Source organism: Nesoenas mayeri, assembly GCF_963082525.1.
Source record: "Nesoenas mayeri genome assembly, chromosome: 1".
Lineage (NCBI taxonomy): Eukaryota > Metazoa > Chordata > Aves > Columbiformes > Columbidae > Nesoenas > Nesoenas mayeri.
Window position 1 is genome coordinate 171,597,052 of NC_137541.1, and position 17,413 is coordinate 171,614,464.

At 36.2% G+C, this 17,413-nt stretch overlaps 1 protein-coding gene across 4 annotated transcripts in view; it reads left to right on the plus strand.

Moving 5' to 3' along the window:
* The window catches only part of DACH1 (dachshund family transcription factor 1), a gene marked incomplete at both ends in the record, with an annotated part of 361,904 nt that overhangs the window by 177,089 nt on the left and 167,402 nt on the right, over positions 1-17,413 (plus strand). For 3 of the 4 annotated variants that reach the window (XM_080362842.1, XM_080362843.1, XM_080362844.1), the window contains one exon: positions 11,324-11,485. The exons of the other annotated variant lie outside the window; for it this stretch is intronic. In XM_080362842.1, coding sequence (XP_080218968.1) covers positions 11,324-11,485 — 162 coding nt within the window. The remainder of the gene's footprint in view (positions 1-11,323; positions 11,486-17,413) is intronic. 4 annotated transcript variants of the gene reach the window in all.

Consider the following 17,413-nt stretch of genomic DNA (forward strand, 5'->3'; position numbering starts at 1 on the left):
AGTTTAGAGTTCCACACGTTAGCAGTCCACTTGGCATGTTTCAGAGCTAATATGTTCTTCACTTCACTTTGGGAAATGACCACCAAGCTCTTTGGGCTATGTAGTAACAAATGTTGATAGTTATCAACACTTTATACTTGCAGTCTTAGTAGCTGTCTGTGTGACTTCCAAAGTGACTTCAAGTCAACATTAGTATCAAATCACTAGAATGACATTCTGATTTCTAACATAAAGTACTAACACTGCTTCTATTCCGTTTTTTTCAAATAACACATACTGAAAATTTTAGTCTAGAACTTACAGTGTTGAAGTCTACTAATGTCTAGAAAATGCCAAAGAAATACACATACATTGTATAGGCGATGCTATTTTTATTTGAAAAATTGCAGACATTCTCTCCATCAGCGTGTTGATACTTTTATTGCTAAGTATTGAGATTGCATCTTGCAGTTAGTTGAAGTTATATTACTTGTGGCTGGGATGAAAAAGGGAGTTATTATCTGGATACTAATTAAATTTTTGTCAATTATTTCTCTTACTCACTTGGTGCTAAATATGCAGCCCATCTAGCCAATCTGCATGTCACATAAGTCTAAAACTTGCAATTTGGAAATGATAAAAAAAGAAGGTCAAAACCCAGAGGAATAAGAAACTGTACAAGACATGTCCCATCTAACTCTTGTGTAAACACTGACGAGGTGGAGGAAAGTGATTTCCAGTAACAGATAGATTTGTGAAAATCCTAATCTGTTGATAGCTGTTCATTAAAGGCTGAAGAAAAATAAAAATATTTAAATTATCTGTTGCAGATTATAATCTAGTTCTCCCTACAAAATAAGGAAACTGTGAAATAACTGTTGTCATATTTTGTCTATTAATTGATGCCACCAACTTGAGAGGAGCATGGCAGCATAAAATTCTGTCTTTTACAACGTGTTGTTAGCAATGTACATATAATGTACAATGTACAACCTTATGCTTACAGGTTTGGTGAGCTTTGAATATTTGTCCAAATTGAGGCAGACAATGGTACCAATTAGCTGTCAACTGCCTTTTGGAAGCATGTACGATCATGTATGTCAATCTGAATTTACAAATGACTGCAGGTTTTCATAATATAGACTGCAATTACATCGATATGGTAGGAAATATAGAGAAGATACTGCATGTTTGCTTTCATAGAATCATAGAATGTTCTGAGCTGGAAGGGACCCACAAGGATCATCGAGTCCAACTCCTGTCCCTGTATGTGACAACCCCACAGTTCACACCATGTATCTGAGGGTGTTGTCCAGTCTCTTCTTGAACACTGTCAGGCTTGGGGCCGTGACACCTCCCTGGGGAGCCTGTTCCAGTGCTACTATAAAAAAATACAAAAATTATGTATGCATTATAAATGCCACATTTCCATCGTTAACATTATTAAGAGTTTTCAGGTGTTTACGTTTTCAGTACTGGACATTTCTGAGGTACAGAACAAGTGTTCAGAGATGTTACTGTTTTAGAACACTGTGGGCTTGAGAAAACTCCCCTGATTTGGGCTGATAACAGGGCGATGCTTTGACTGAGTGCTGGGACAAGTCACAAGTGCACATCATCACGCTGTCGTGCCATAGTTTGCATTGAGAAGAGATACGGGTACCTTCAAATGTAACACGCCACAACGGTGTGGTTTGTGTAGTGCTTTGCTGAGCAGTCAGGATGCCTCCTGTGGGTTTTAATGTCCAGTTACCTGGTGCGTGTAAGAAGTAGAGGCTATGGGTGGGAGGGGGCTGTCTGTGAGAACTGGCTGCCTTTTCATCTGAAAACAGGCCTACACGGTGTTCCCTGTAAGTCGTTATCACCGCTACTTTGTACGGTATCACAGTTCTGCATCACAGTACAATACTCTGCTATCACCGTGCTGTAGTAGTACATTTAGCCCCATGCCTTGCCTCTGGCGCAGCGTAATGCATAATGGATCTAACGAAACTTAAAGAAGAAAAGGGAAAGAGAAAAAAAGAGCCCCAAAGCTACAGCGCAGCTCTTGAAGTAACAAAGTGAATAGAGGGGTCGTGGAGGAGAGAGGACTCTCCTGACCCTTGCAGGTGAATTCATTACATTTTGAAATGTGAAAATTCTCTTACCTGATTTCCTGTTTTAAAACAATGGTATATATATGCCTTGAAATAACCGGTAGATTTCTGGGATTTTTTTCCAGTGTTACAGTGAGTTCTCTCATAATGCTTGGTGCATCCTGATTTGCACACTGCAGATAGAGACAGACAGTCGAATATTATAGAATTTGTCAGTATATATTGCAATATAAAGATTTCTATTTTCTTTCTTGGAGGGTGGGAAACAATATCTACTTTAAAGCTAAATGTGACAAAACAGAGTCAGTTTTTTAAAGTTTTTAAATTTTATGTAGCATATTTACATTTATGTAGCATATTTTTATGCTGTTAATGAATAAACCCATGAAAACTTTATTTAAAGTACCCTGAAATAGTAGTTTATATTTTAAAAGTCTACTGAAATGCACTAATGAGCAGCTATGATAAAAATTCATCTTAGAGAAGGCAATTATTTGCAGCTAACGCCCTGCATTCCTTTCCTGCTCTTTTCATTAATAGGAATAATGCTGTTTTCATTTCTTGGGGAAGGCGAGAGTCTGAAGTAAGTCCGTAGCTGACTATTCTTGTCCACTGAATGTAAGAATCTAATCTAATCTTGCTTTCTTTGGGCAAAAATGTTACTTTGGGACCAAAGCCACAAAGGCTTCGATCCCACACTAAGTAAATCTTAGTGGGCTGTTTCTTCCTCGTGTGGACCCAGTGCAGAGAACAGGTCCCTCAGTGGGCACATCCATCCCACCAGAAAGCTGCAAAAGCTAAAGCTGGACATCCGTGGTCCACAGCTAGAGTCTCATTTTATTCTGAACTTGTTCTGATGCCGCAAATACATATACGCGTGGATAAGTTAAATTTCCCACACGTGATTAGGCAGTTGGACTACAGTGGCTCTATCGGAAAGAATTTGGCAATTCCATTTGGAAGGCTGAGCTTGGAAGTCGTGGGGAGACGGGGCCATCAGCCTCAACACTGTTTAGATATTAGTTTAATCAAAGAACTGTGTGCCATTACCCCAGGATCTGTGTCAAGCTGTGGATTAGGTTTATAAAAAAACTACAAAAGCTCCTGCTGGTTGAAAGATTATGAGTATTTAGCTACATTACTGCCATTACAGGCATGAACACGTCCTTTCAGTATTTTTGAATTGTAGCAGTGCTACAATTAATTAATTGTGTTCATCTAGTTATAAATTAGGCTAAGGTTTTATTAAGTACTACTGATTTTCTTATTGTTTTTGACTGCAAACTTAAATTGAAATGCCCTTCTTTAAACTGGACTCAAATAATATGTCAATAAAAACATTGTAGTTCATCAAACCAGAAGATGTTAAATCAAGAAAATTCATGGAACACCACTAACTACCAGTTACTGTCATTATGTTAAACTTTTTAATTTCTGGTAACAGCGAGAATAGCGTTGTGAGAACATGAGATAATACACATAAAAAGAAGAAAGGAACTTCTGTTTGCAAAAAGTGCCAGGAAGTTGTTCCCATAATAAGTCATTCTACTAAACAAGAGCCATTATTGCACTCTAGCAATGCAAATGTAAAACAGAAAGTCTGTTAGGAACCAAGCATCATTGTTAGCATAATATATTGTTAGTATATATATTTTTCCCTTCCCACATACTTTTTTTTTTTCCTTTTTGAATTGCATGCTGTTCAGTTAAAGAGGTTGTGGATCAAGATTCAACACTTCAGGAAAAGTATTTTTTTATATTGTTCAAAGCTGACCTCTGCTTTTAAAAAGGCTTGATCTGCACTTTTTCATCTGTTTAGAAGCATACATTTTTCGTTAAGAAATTGAAGACAATCTCTTTGTCTTTTTCCTAAGCTGGGGAGGCTGAGATAAAAAAGAATGCCTGCTTTAAAAGTCACACATGGCTGTAATTTAAGATTTTTTTTTACCTCATTGTCCATAACAGTTGAAAGAAACCTTCAATGAAAGTTTATTAACTAGGCCAATGCCTGAGGCAATAAAGGTTCATTTATTACCAGTTTCTTGGCTGTTTTTCTTCTTCTATTTTTCCGTTAAACTCATAGTGTAAGATAATACTTCACAAAATTAAACCTTTGACCTTCTGTGGAGTTAAGTCGCCTTTGATTAGATAAAGTAACAATTTATGGTCCAGCATGAGGTTGCACATGAAATGAATAATGCAACAGACTGAATGAGAACTGAGGATCTCTTGGTTTTGAAAAGATGACTGTTGTTTAAGAAAGAATGTTCTCTCTTAATTGTATTGTAGTGATGCTGCATGCATTCCAGTAGGATTTTAAACTGTTGCTGAAAAGTACAACATAGCCAGGCAGTTATGCACTGTACATTCTTTAATTCTGTCGCAATTGCACCAAGCCAATAATAAATTCGCAGATCAGAAAACCCCATTAAGCCATAACAGTTAGTAATTTGTTATGGTATTTGAAATGTACTTTATGATTCCAGTTTTTGCTCCGTAGTGCAAAGGAATAAATCCACACAAAAGAATAACTTCATGGAATGTAAATCCATCAGTTCCATTAATGGCAAATATTAGTGATAAAATAATTACATTTAAACTTTTTTCCTTTTTTTTTTGGCAGCATCATTGAACCTGCCAGTAGTTCTCATACAAAAAAATGCAGTTTTAATATTAGTTTTTACCTACTTTTAACAAAACATATCAAAAAGATGGTACTTCTTTCTAGGTCAATGTTTTATTTCTGCAATCATGTTATTAATTGCGGAGACACATTGTAAGTAAAAAGAGTTTTAGATGTGAAGATTGCCGTGGAAATTTAGCTCTTTTGCTTGTTTATTTTAAATGCAATACCCAGACCTCAAAATTCATATTGCAATTTAGGAGTAGTTACAGGAAAAAGGTCTGATTAGTCTGATGAACAACAGATGGTTTGAGCCTCCCATACACCGGCTTTCTCCCAGTGCAAGACGGGCAATTTCATTTTAGTTGCACCAGTCTAAACCAGATCCCATGGCTGCATGGCTGAATTTTGCTAAGTATTCCTTCTTTAACAATATTTAAAGTGAAATTAGCTGTGTGTTTTGTTTTCTTTTCTTTTACAACCCCTTTTAGAGATGTTAAAAAATTATCTAGTTGAGTGGCTTATGCTGAACCCCGCAAGTTGACCAGGAAAATACAGCCAAAAAGGCCAGACAAGTATTTCTTGATTATCCCAAAATAACAGCTAATGAAATTTTTAGGATATACTAATATTGTTGTATTGGATCAATCCAGGCAGATTAACAGAAATCAGGCTTCTGGGTAACTATGAGATTCCAGGCCTACATTCTACATAAAGAATGCTACTAATGAAACAGTGTATTTCAACAGAACATTATGGTGCCCTCTGAAGTTCCCCTTTCGGCAATCCAGTCCATGCAATCAGACCTCTGTCCTCCCACAGATTGCTTTCCCCTTCTTGTTTTATGTATCACATTGTATAAAACACCCATTAGATCAGAGACTAAGGTTAGAATCCTATTTCATTCGAAGTAACTGGGCAGCAGCATAATAAGCCACCAAAAACTTGTACCTGTATTGCTGAAACCCGTGAAACCAGTGCAATAATCTACAGTGATCGAGGTCAAGTCCTAGAAGGTAACCCTGCCTTTCTTTCCCAGGCAGAGTTTTTCAGATTCTAGTAAGAATTTTGCCCAAGTAAAAAACCTCAATATGAAATCTGGAATTAAGTCAAGAAAAGACATGAATTATTTTCAAGTCAATGCCACTGAAGTAAACTAGAAGAAAAAGGATTAAGCTTTAATTTGAAATAATGAAAGGAGGTTCTTACAGAATTTAGATGAGATTTGGACCTCCTCCCATGCAGTGAATAAAGCATTTCTGCAGAATGATCTTTCCAGCAAATAAATGAAATCAAATGTAACACACTGCTGAGAGTCATATTTGGGTTTCCTGGCTGTTCTATGATGGCAAAAGTAAGGTATCTTGAAAATGTTCTCAAAGTGCTAAAGAAAGACATTGTGATATTATCGGATTTTTATGCACCCCTAAATATGTATATATATGGTATATATAAAGGAAGATAATAGTTAGTTTAAGGAGTTTATTACTTATTTATTGGAATAACTATTAGGAATGGTAATTACTATTAGGAATAATTATGTGAAGGAATTCAAAACTGAATTAAGATCAATTACATAAATAACTTTGTACGTTGTGCTAAGACAGGACCAAGTCTAGAGTCTAAGCATACAATTCAGAATGTGTATTTTGAGACATATTTGAGGTTGATGAAGTAAAAGAGTTCCTTTTCTTTCTTCCTTCGCTAACAGGATATGTTGTAAGCTGCTCGTGCCATCAAACCTGAAAGTTTCAAGAGCTGTCTCTTAAGACAGGGAATAGTATTTGTTGGAAGGCAAAAACCCTGGATGTGATTTAGTGCCCACTACTAATTCATATGCATTTTGAAAATCTGTCATGGTGTATGACAGCTCTCTTGGGCATTTTGCTTTTAAAACAGAATTGTTTTCTGAAGATGGTATGTTTTTTGTCATTGTCGTCCATTTCATTCACTCATTTTTCATCATTAGAGGCCACACATACTGGGCATACTTCTGGTCTCATTCTCACCCATGAAATTCTGACTTCAGTAGAGTTGCAAGGGTGTAAATTAGACTAGAACTTGGCAGGAGAAAGCTTATGATTATATTTGGCAGAGGCAGCAGGCTGCAACTTTATTAACATAATTAACAGCTACAAACACACCCAACAGGCCAAAGTAGTCTGGTGACAGAAGAGAGAAGGTCTTTGTAGGAAAGGATCATTCGCGCTTTCTTTTGGTGTTCTGCTTCTTGTTCCTGAGTTCCTACTAAGGCTTGGAGAGCTTTCAATTGAGCTGTAATTCAAACTCATACGGCTCCTACAAGACACCTTGAACAGACTTTTGCTGATGAGCCTATAGGAACTGTCAGCAATACGGAGATTACTTCAGAAGCGTGGTGGCTGAATTGAACTTTTCTTTCTGATGTTTTGCCTTTTGAATTAAACTGTTGGACAAGATTAATTGCACGCAGTAAGAGATTTAAATGAATAGCTTTATAAAGCATTAAAGTTCTAAGTATGTCACATGGGGAAAAAGCTGTAAGGTTTAAATGAATAAATGTATTTAATGCATAAAATGTCTAGGCTAATTTTTTAATTCCTTTACTAACATCTTTTATTGAAAAAACATACTTTATTCATCCATCTTAGTTATACTGCTGTGGTTGTGGTAATTTAATATTCCTGCTCTTCGCTAATCTTCTGGTTCAACAGAAGTAAACAATAGGTTTCATAAATTAAAAATACGCTCTTCAGAACATGCTTCTAAAGATAAAAAACAAGGCTGTAAACATTTATGACTGAAACAAACTAGATTGTTCAAATACTGCCATGATGTATCATGTATATCAATATGGCACTGATATCAGTTAGAATGCAAACAAGGTTTTAAATGATGTGCCCCTTCATTTCAGCTGGAGAATCCGCTTTACACCATCTGCCTATCAGATGGTTAGGAACCAGGACTGCGTATTAATGCCACATGTTCGATTTTCTTTCCTCTTGTAATGGTTAGATTCATATTGCTAATAGCTGTGCATAAGCACTGTCGATGAAATTTGTGTGACGACGGAATGATGAGATATTTATAAAGCTGCCTGTCTCACTGCATAATCAGCAGGAAGAATGCCAGACATAAACAACTTATCAATTTCAGAATATTAATGACAACTACCGTTGACTTTAATCCATTGAATATTTTGGCCTGGATACTTTTTAACTGTGCAAATAAATATTTGTAAAGAATAAAAAATACCTAAGTGGCTGTTTGGTCTGATTCTCATTTCTTTCATTTCAGCTGCCTTTATAGATGACTTCTAATTATCTCGTATTTGAAGATAAAATCTCTGTAGTGTAGAAAAGTTTGCTTCTTGGAAATTCCTTGGCTACTTTGTTGTAAGAGTGAAGTGATACTAAATATTTTTTTCTGAACAATAATTTTTTTACAAAATCCCAAGTATTTACTCAAGTGTAGAACCATACCTGAACTTTAAAGTTTAGTATTTTAAAATATGCATATAGATCCATAGCAGCTTATTGACCTCTTCTATTTAGAATACATTTGTCTGCCTTTGCTGGTGGAATAAGTGAGATAAGTCAGACCTTGTGCTAAAGAGAAAGATTTGTCTTGTACCATACCAGAATACACTGTGGTACACCAGGGCTTATAATGCAAGGGGCTGCAGTAACTGCGTCGGGACCTTACTTGCCAGATGATTTGCTATATCATGACTGTCAAGTGATAGGAAAAAGTTACAGTAAAACAGAAGCTATGCTGTAGGCTGGAATTGCTGTGAGGAATGGCATTAAGCTAAAATTCTGAGGATTACTCCTTACTTACATTCCTCCCCTTGCTCCCTCCCTCTCCCCCCTGCCCCAATTTACAGCAGTGTGTATACGAGATATGCATTTCAGATTCATATAGTTTAAATTAATTGCTGTATAGCAAAGTAATCATTTCAATTAGTTATGTGGCTGTATGAGAGAAGGAAGGAATTTTATAGTTTAATTTCTGCCTTTTAAAATTGTCCTTTGTTATCTCAAGCATTATCTTGTGAAAATCGTACTACAGAACTAAGCAATCTGTATTTTTGTTTCCCAGTCCCTACCCAAAGGTTGTGGCTTCCTTTCGATCAGGGGTGTCAAACTCATTTTCACCGGGGGCCACATCGGCCTCGCAGTTGCCTTCAGAGAGCCGAATGTAATTTTAGGACTGTATAAATGTAACTACTCCTACATATATACTGTCCTAAAATTACATGCGGCCCTTTGAAGGCAAGCACAAGGCTGATGTGGCCCCCGGTGAAAATGAGTTTGAAACCCCTGCTTGATAGAAATAGTATGGCCTACTTTGGAGAGAAGCACTGAAATACACTGTTTTGCAAATTTTGCAGCAAAAGAAAGCTTGTGTTTTAGCAAATCTGCAACCGGGTCATTAACCCAGTAAGACGTAATATTTATGGGTGGTCTTACAAGTCCTATGTCCAGTGTCTGTTTAATACGGTATTTACTCAAATACTTGGAAGCGCTTAAAAACTACTGTCTACAAGTGCAGGCACGGCCAAAAGTTTGAGGCCTGCTGCTGTATTCATTGGTTGTACCAGATTTGAATATTCCTCCAAAGTATTGTTCTTTAAAGATGCTAGTTTTAGCTTGTCAGTTATGTATATACATTAAAAAAAAAGGAAGTATAGGTTATTGTATTGCTCAATGAACACAGGATGCAAACCAAAGTTCAGCGGTGCACCATCCTTTTTTTCTGTGGCCTAATTTAGGGACTGTAACCAAATTTGTATAATGTATAACTTCATATCCTTCCTCTAAGGTAAAAATATCATTGGAAGCAATCCATGTTATTGTCAATACCTTCTTAAGATCAGAACATGCACATTTTGTAATAGTAGCAGAAGCTAAAATAAAATTAAACCCTCATATATATCCACCTTCTGATTTGATTTTTGGTTGTTGGTACATCTCCCTGAAATAGCAGTTTTCTAAATAATATTGATCTGCCTATGCAGAATGTAATTATCACACACTTGGTAATTCTCATTGCACTTGAAGGTGTTGGAAGTCAGCCTGTGAGGAGGGTTGGGAGGCTAGACCTGGTTGCTAATCTTTATGCGGTCTTGCGAAAAAATAAAGGAAGACAACCTTGAGTCAAGCCACGATAGATTCAAAGGCACCTCTTATGCCACCTCATTGCTTTCCCTGGGATGGCAGATTCCTGATGTCCCTTCACCTTCTGCCTTCTCCCTGCTGGATTTTGCCTTCTGTCTCTCCCCATCGCTAGCTGAAAACAGGGCAAGAGTGAACTCATTTTCCATTTAAGGAGGCAAAGGAGACAACAAGAGGGTCTTGGAAGCAATGGCGGTAGCAATATTTACCTCGGCAGCCTGGGATTATTTGCTTATTTGGTTTTTCCTGCTAAATTGCACTCCTCCTATGCTGGGCAGCAGCTTTGGCCCACTAGAGTAGTAGGTTGTGGAGTTAATTCCTCTTGAGATCCGTAAGACACTTCACACCTCTCAGAGTAGCTGAAAATCAGACAAGCAGGCACCTTTATAGTAATTACACTGAGGTTTTTCAAGCCTCCTCCACGGTCAGGGCAAGAACCTTGATTCAAAATGACTGAGAGTCTGTTCTCTTGTGACGTTACAGGCTGAGGGCCCAGACTGCGTAACTGCATAAAACTTATCTGGTTTAGTGCCTTCTCTTTCATTTCTTACACTTAATTCCCTTTAATTTCCATCTCTGCCCGCTGGATCAGTTGTGTGGGGTAGGCAGGTTTGTGAAGTTTGGACGGTGACCTCTCTTTGCCACCACCCAGGCCAGGGCAAAGGCATTTAAGTGGGTAGCAGTGCGGTTTGGAGACTACACAAAAATTATCCTCTTTCAGGAAAGAGGGCAAAAACTTAAAGTGATGACTAAACACTGTGTCTAATTTTGAGTTTTGAAGGCATTGCTGGACCATTTCTCTAATTGCAAAATGCTGTATGGCAGAAATTTGGTTTAGTAGGAAGATGGCTTTGGGATTGGGATTAAAAGAGTTTAATAATTCCTCATTGCCAAATGCCCTAATGCCTTAATGTTTTAAGGAGAGCAAAATAAATCTTGTACCAAAGTGCAGCATTACTGGACGTGCCTCTAAAAATGCTTCCTAGAAGTCCAACACCTCCTTTCTGTTATGTGTGAAAGGAGAAATAAATATCTGAGTTCTCTTGTCTATTACTCTTAAATAGAAAATATAGGCCTTATTTTTATTCTTTACCATGGAAAACATTTGAGATCTAAAGGTTTTGTTTTTCTAAGTACAGTTAGGTACATGTTCACCTATTCATAGCCAGACACTTCAGCCACTATTTTGAAGCTAAATTAGACTTCTGAAAGCATGTGTTTCTATCTGCAGTTAGTTACGATTGTATTAATGCTGGAGTTACTGGATACCAAGATTTAGGTGGATATTTAGGAGTAACTATGTAAATGGAATCTGAAACACTTTACTTGAAAAAGTTGATCGCTTTCAAATCAAACAAGAGGAATAGTGTTCTTAGGTAGCAAGCATGAAGGAAGAGTAACAGTCTTAGTCCCTACAATAATGAAGAATCATACAATAATGTATATTAAATTTTATTCATACTTTGCAGGCCTGACAGCAGCAGCTGCAGCCGCAGCAGCTGCCACCAATGCCGCCATAGCAGAAGCAATGAAAGTGAAAAAAATTAAATTGGAAGCTATGTCCAACTATCATGCAAATAATAACCAGCATGGAGCAGACTCTGAAAATGGAGATCTAAATTCAAGTGTCGGTAAGTCTCAGACACAGCATTATTATATGTTGATAATGCTCTGATATTTTATTAAAATGGTGATCCTTCTGAAGTCCTTGGTTTGGTGTAAAAAGTTGCATATTTGTTTTCCTTTTATTTCTGCTTTTAGTTTTATTTTGTATCTGACCTTTACACCAGCATTCAGTGGTGTTGTTACTATTACAAAAAACATTTTTTCCTTTGCAGACTCCAGTTAATATTTTCCATGAAAGAAAGTGGTTTGATTGCTTAGAGTTCATTTTTCAAAGTACAGGTGGGGTGACAGATGATGGTGTCAAAGTGAAATTTAACAATGTCTCCTGCTCAGTGTGCTGGGTATCGACTTTTGGTAATTCAGAACACAAGCTTGAAAGCAAAATATTTCATACTTTCATGTGCCCTGTGACAAAAGGAAAACATACATACACAATAAATTATTGCCATACTCTGCAGTTCCTATCATATTTTATTTTAATAAACACATTCTTAAAATGTAGTTAACAGGTTTTTCCATTTCGTAAGCAGCCATCAGCAACTCTTGTTCTTCTCAAAAAAGAAATGTTTCAGTATACTTTATTCATTTGTTCGGACGATTTGTTTTGCTAAAGCATACTTCAAAGCTAGAGTAACTTTTTGTTGTTGTTGATTAAATCTTTAATCATCTGTGTGTGTCTGCTGTAAAATGTTTTGTTATGCCATTTCATTGTATTGGCTCCTTTTATCATGTTGAGACAGTATTAACTTAGCAACAGAAATTCAATGACAAAGAGGTACATTCAGAAGACTGCAGGCAAGATTGGTGTATATTGGAAAAAATGGCTTAAGATAGGGATTTTTTGTTTGTTTTTATTTTGGCTCTTTTGTCTAGTTTTGTTTATTTTTTAGTTTTTCATCTCCTAAATACATTTGAAATGAGTCTTAGAGAGTTATGTACTAACCTTAACATAAATAAATACGTGTTTCAGAACAGCATTTCTGTACAGTTCAGTAGGCATCGGTAGGCTATTATTTAGAAATAATGTGAATTGCAGTTCAAAGAACCAGTTCACTTAGGCACATGCTATTTTAAATAACAACAATATGGATGCATTGCTGCTTAAAGAGCCAGTCAGATTTTTTTGTTTGCCTTTTAAAGAAAGGCTTTAAAAAGTACCTTTGTGATGGGGAGGAAAATAGTCTTAAATTAGTGTGTTAACATTCGGATACCAGCACGTGCAGTCACATAAAGATTGTCCTCTTGGATAGAAGATGAGAGAAGGTAGAGAGCAGGTGTCTTTGAAATCTGAGAGGAGGAGGAGGTAGGTACAAGTGAAGTGGAAGGAGCAGGTGGCCCCTAATGTACTGGTGGAAAAGTGAAGCAATTAGAAAGAGTAAAAAATGTAAATACAAACTGGGAGGGTCAAGAGTCTATACTAGAACTAAAAGCTAGCTTAGATTTGAATTTCAGACCTAGATGCATGCATTATGTGAAATAAAATGTTCAAATGTTAGATTATGGAACTGTTATCCTGCTTTGCAGTTCTAGTGACAAACTGTTTGTACATCCATGGCCATGGAAAAGTTAACAGGTAATCAAGATGTAAAGCAGGTGAAGCATTTGTAGGAGAGTGGATGGAGGGAATATCTCAATTTCCTCTGAATAAAACATAAAAAAAAAGCTATTTTGAAATAATTATTTGAGGCATAATTTGGATAGCTAATCTGCTCTTATACAACTTAATCAGTTTCCCTGTGTAAGAAAATACATTCTAGCTATTTTAGTAGAGCAAAGATAGCGAAGCAAGATTATTTATTGTCATTGTCAAAATTGCCTCTCAGCCCCTTAACTTACTTGTTAACTTCAGTTAATTTCCCAATTTAACTGAATGAAGAATTGAGTTAATTTTGTTCAGAAAAAAATGGCTCTTCTGAATAGAGTGAACAGCATTCCAGAGGTCTCCGTTCCATGAGGAATGGCTCTGGAAATACAGTGTGCTTGTCTGTGCATCCAGTCTTGAGCTATACTCTTCCTGTGGGAGTTTTTCTCAAAAATAGTTTGCATTTAGTTTGTTTCTTTTGTAATAAGTCCTATCTAGTGAGCAGTGTCAGTTATCCTATGGAATCAGAGAAGTGATTCCTATTGCTGCTAGTGTCAGATTATTAGTAGGTTCAGTAAGAGTTAAGTCCCTAGCAGTTAGTTGCATTTTTGAAAATTAGCATATTGTATTATCTTGGCAAGAACCCATATTTCAAAAGTGTTGCTTTGTAGTAGGTGTGTGCATTTATTTTTCTCACATTTTTTTTCAACTGTTTTTATGTCTTTTCAAATAAATATTATCAAGTCCATATATCATTAAAAACTTAAATTATGGTTTGTTAGGCATGAATTTGAAATATTACGTTACTGAATGTTGACAGGAGGAAGGAATAAAACAAAAGAAAAGAACCTGATCTTTGTTTATTTTTTAAATTATATTGTGCGCCTGATCAAAATGAAAAATAATGAACAAACCAACCAGGCTAAAAGTTTAATCTATACATCTTAGCCCATCTATAACAGGCATTATGGTATATTAATGTACACAGATTCACCACACTGTTCGTAGGCTGTTCCAATGCCTATGTAAAAGGAGATATATAAAATAGGGGCTCTCGTGTTGAATTGCTAGGTTTACTTCTGAATTGTCTTGCTTATTGTTTTTAATCAGATGCTTAATGTGACTTACGAAAGTCAGTTGTGTAGATGAACGTTGTATAATTACACAGAGCACTACACAAATTTATTAACTTCGTCCTTTGAAGCAATGGCCAAAAGGTTAGTGAGTGAAGGGAGTTAAAGGAAGCCAATGATACTAATAAGTAATTATTTTATATCCCTCAGTTTTGCATGGTAACCTTGAGCTCTCATCCTCCCACCAGAATTACCATTTTAGAAGAGGGAAAAAAAAAAGGGGGAAAAAAAAAAGAAATTACAGAGGAATGAAAGTGAGGTATTAGCACACTGAGTAAAATATATGGCTGGAACGCCTTTCTCCCCCATCCACAATCAATTGGATTCTTTTAGTTTAATATTTACTTGCTAAGATGAGATGCTAGTCTGCGTGGTGATAAACAGTCTGCTACTGGCATCTGAAGGTGACCTGTCAGTTCATATGGACAAATCTCCTGCTTACTGAAATGTACAAAATAAATCATTAAAGCAGGCAGGTGCTCATTCCCAGATTTAAATCACCATAGATTTATGATTTGAATTAATGCTTCATTTGGTCATAGAAATAGATGCTGAGACAAATGATATGCAGTGGTTGGGGCTTCCATACTGTAGCCATCCTAATATTGATTACTGAGATGTCTTTGCAATCTCTTGTTTATATCAAGTACTGTCTTGTGACAGCTTGGCTGATATGAGCTACATTGCAGATAAGAAGGAAAAATGTCCTGGGTTCTTTTTAGTGGCAATCCTACATACCACATGCAGGATAGATAAATTACTGAGGTTTTTTGTTTAAAAAATGAATTCTGTAGGGCAGCAAACAAACAAACAGAAAGATTATGGGGTGTTTTTTTTTTTTTTTCTTGCAGAATTAAAAGAGAGTGACAAGGTCAAACTTTAAATTTCATTGAAGAGGTTCTGCTCTTTCTCATTTTAACATCTTAGGATGATATTAGGATCAGTTCTATATTTACTGTCTAATACTCCAAAGTTATGGATAGGTAACACAGCTTAATTATTTCCTTGCTGCTTAAGTACTTACTGCCCTGCTATTCCACTTCATTAACCTGCAGCAGCAAAAGACAGAAGCCTTTGAAAATAAATACGTTTAAGGCTATTTCTATGAGTTCAGCTTTGCTATCTATAACTTGGTAGGAAGTGAAGAACAGTCCCTATACTTTTGCTTCCCAAACATTTTATATAATGAAACACTATGCATACACTGTAGGGAATACTCGAAGGATTTGTAAAGACCTTTGCCACTTGCTAAAATGTGACTCATAAAACTTGTAAACAGCTATCAACAATAGTAAATTACTTGCTTAGTAGGAAATGAGTTCATATCTATTCAAAATGTGATCTCAAAACAGATGTCCCAAGAAAATGTCATTGTTTAAACTACATTCATACAAAAAAAAATTTGCTATTATTTCTTTAAGGAAGTGAAGCAATCGTGAAGACTTTGGTGTTCTCTGTTTCTAAACACAGTTAGGAAATACAAGGCAACATTTTACACTTGGCTGGCATGTTAATCCATAAACAACCACAAAATGTGTTGAAAATTAAGAGGTTTTCTTGGCATGGTAGGTTTCCTATTCATCGTATTACCTTGCAGTATTTAAAATTATGAGACAAACACAAGGTTTCCTGTGATCTGTTGTTCAAAAGTAATGTTTGATTGCATATTGTTGTTTTTTTTTCATCCAAAATCAGAGATAAAATGATTTAGGTGAAATTATTTTTCTCCAGTGACCTTGCCCAATAATAGAACAGCACAAAATGCAGTCATTTCCTTCTTCTAAACACACATGTCTATTTTGAATGAAAGAATTACTTTTATGATTTCAGGAAAAAGTCTTGGAGACCTTGAAAAAGCAAATAAAAGGAAACAGAGAATGCAGGCCACTCAGCACAGCTCTGCAGTTGCACATCTGATTCTCTGCCTTGGCAATGTTAATGAACCTCAAATCCTCCCTATAATTAGATGAGGGAATTGCTTATATTTTCAAACAGATGATGCTGCTATAATGAAACGATTGACAGGGAACTTAAGAGTGTCTACAGTAGTCATTTGGTTTCCGGGTTGGGGTTTTTTTCTCTTCTTTCTTTTTTTTTTTTCCTCTATTTTTTTTTTTTTAGTGTCAAAGAACATCGGCTATAGATACAGGTCCTGGGAGAGGTAGTAATTTACGCAGAATGCTATGACAGGTGTCTTTGTATAGCGCAGAAATAAAATGGAAGAAAGAGGAATGATGGGCAGGTACGGCAATTTTTTGGGAGGGGGTGTCCTGTGCTTATTCTGCTTGGGTTCTTTAAAAGGGGCCGAGACTCAAGAGATGGATCCGGATTGAGTGCACAGCTGTAACTGCTGATGAGCTAATTGCTCCTTATCTCTCAGCCCCATTCATCTTCATTTTTTACCAATTACTGAGAATTATCTGTGTTCTCAGTTGGATATGAGAGTTAATCCTTTTTGGTTAAGCTGGCAGTACTGTGAGCAGATTCCAAATCATAGGGTGAAAAAGCCAGAGCAAGCTTGTTCTCAAACTCTCTCCAGTTCAATGACAGTATCACTAGTTCATAAGAATTTTTCTATTGTTTAACAGATTAAACACAGGTTGGTTTTTTTGTTTTTTTTTTTTTTGTTTTTTTTTTTAAACTTTAGTACTTTTATTAATATGTATTTTTCTCTTAATGTAATCTGAATGTGTGTATTCCTAGGTGGATGGATGTGTTCCCTTTCTAAAAATATTCCCTTGCAAAAATGAAAACAAGATAAACAGTAACTTCAGACCAGAAATAATACTTGCAGTATTTCAGTGTTTATTGTATGATACATAACACTTCTTTTAAAAACAAGACTGTGCATGCAACTTTGACATCATGGGATGTCAGACAAATGCTTGTCAGTGACATATATCTGCTTTTGTAAACCTCTTTGAGATCTGTGGCTGAAAAGCATTGTCTGTGCAAAGGCATAATCATACAGCCTTAAGGACAAATGTGTTAGGTTGAGCACACTGTATTTCAAGCTAAAGGAATACTTTCATAAATTTGTGCTTTGGGAATGCACAAAATGCCAGAAACAGATCATTTGATTGTTGTAAGGTCACTAAACTTTGCTTTGGAGTTTTACTTGTCTTCATGATGGCATGGGAAAAAAATAATCTTGAATTTCTTGGCTAAAATGTAATGTTAGTTTATCAACTGAGAATGTAACTTCCCTGGATCTACTT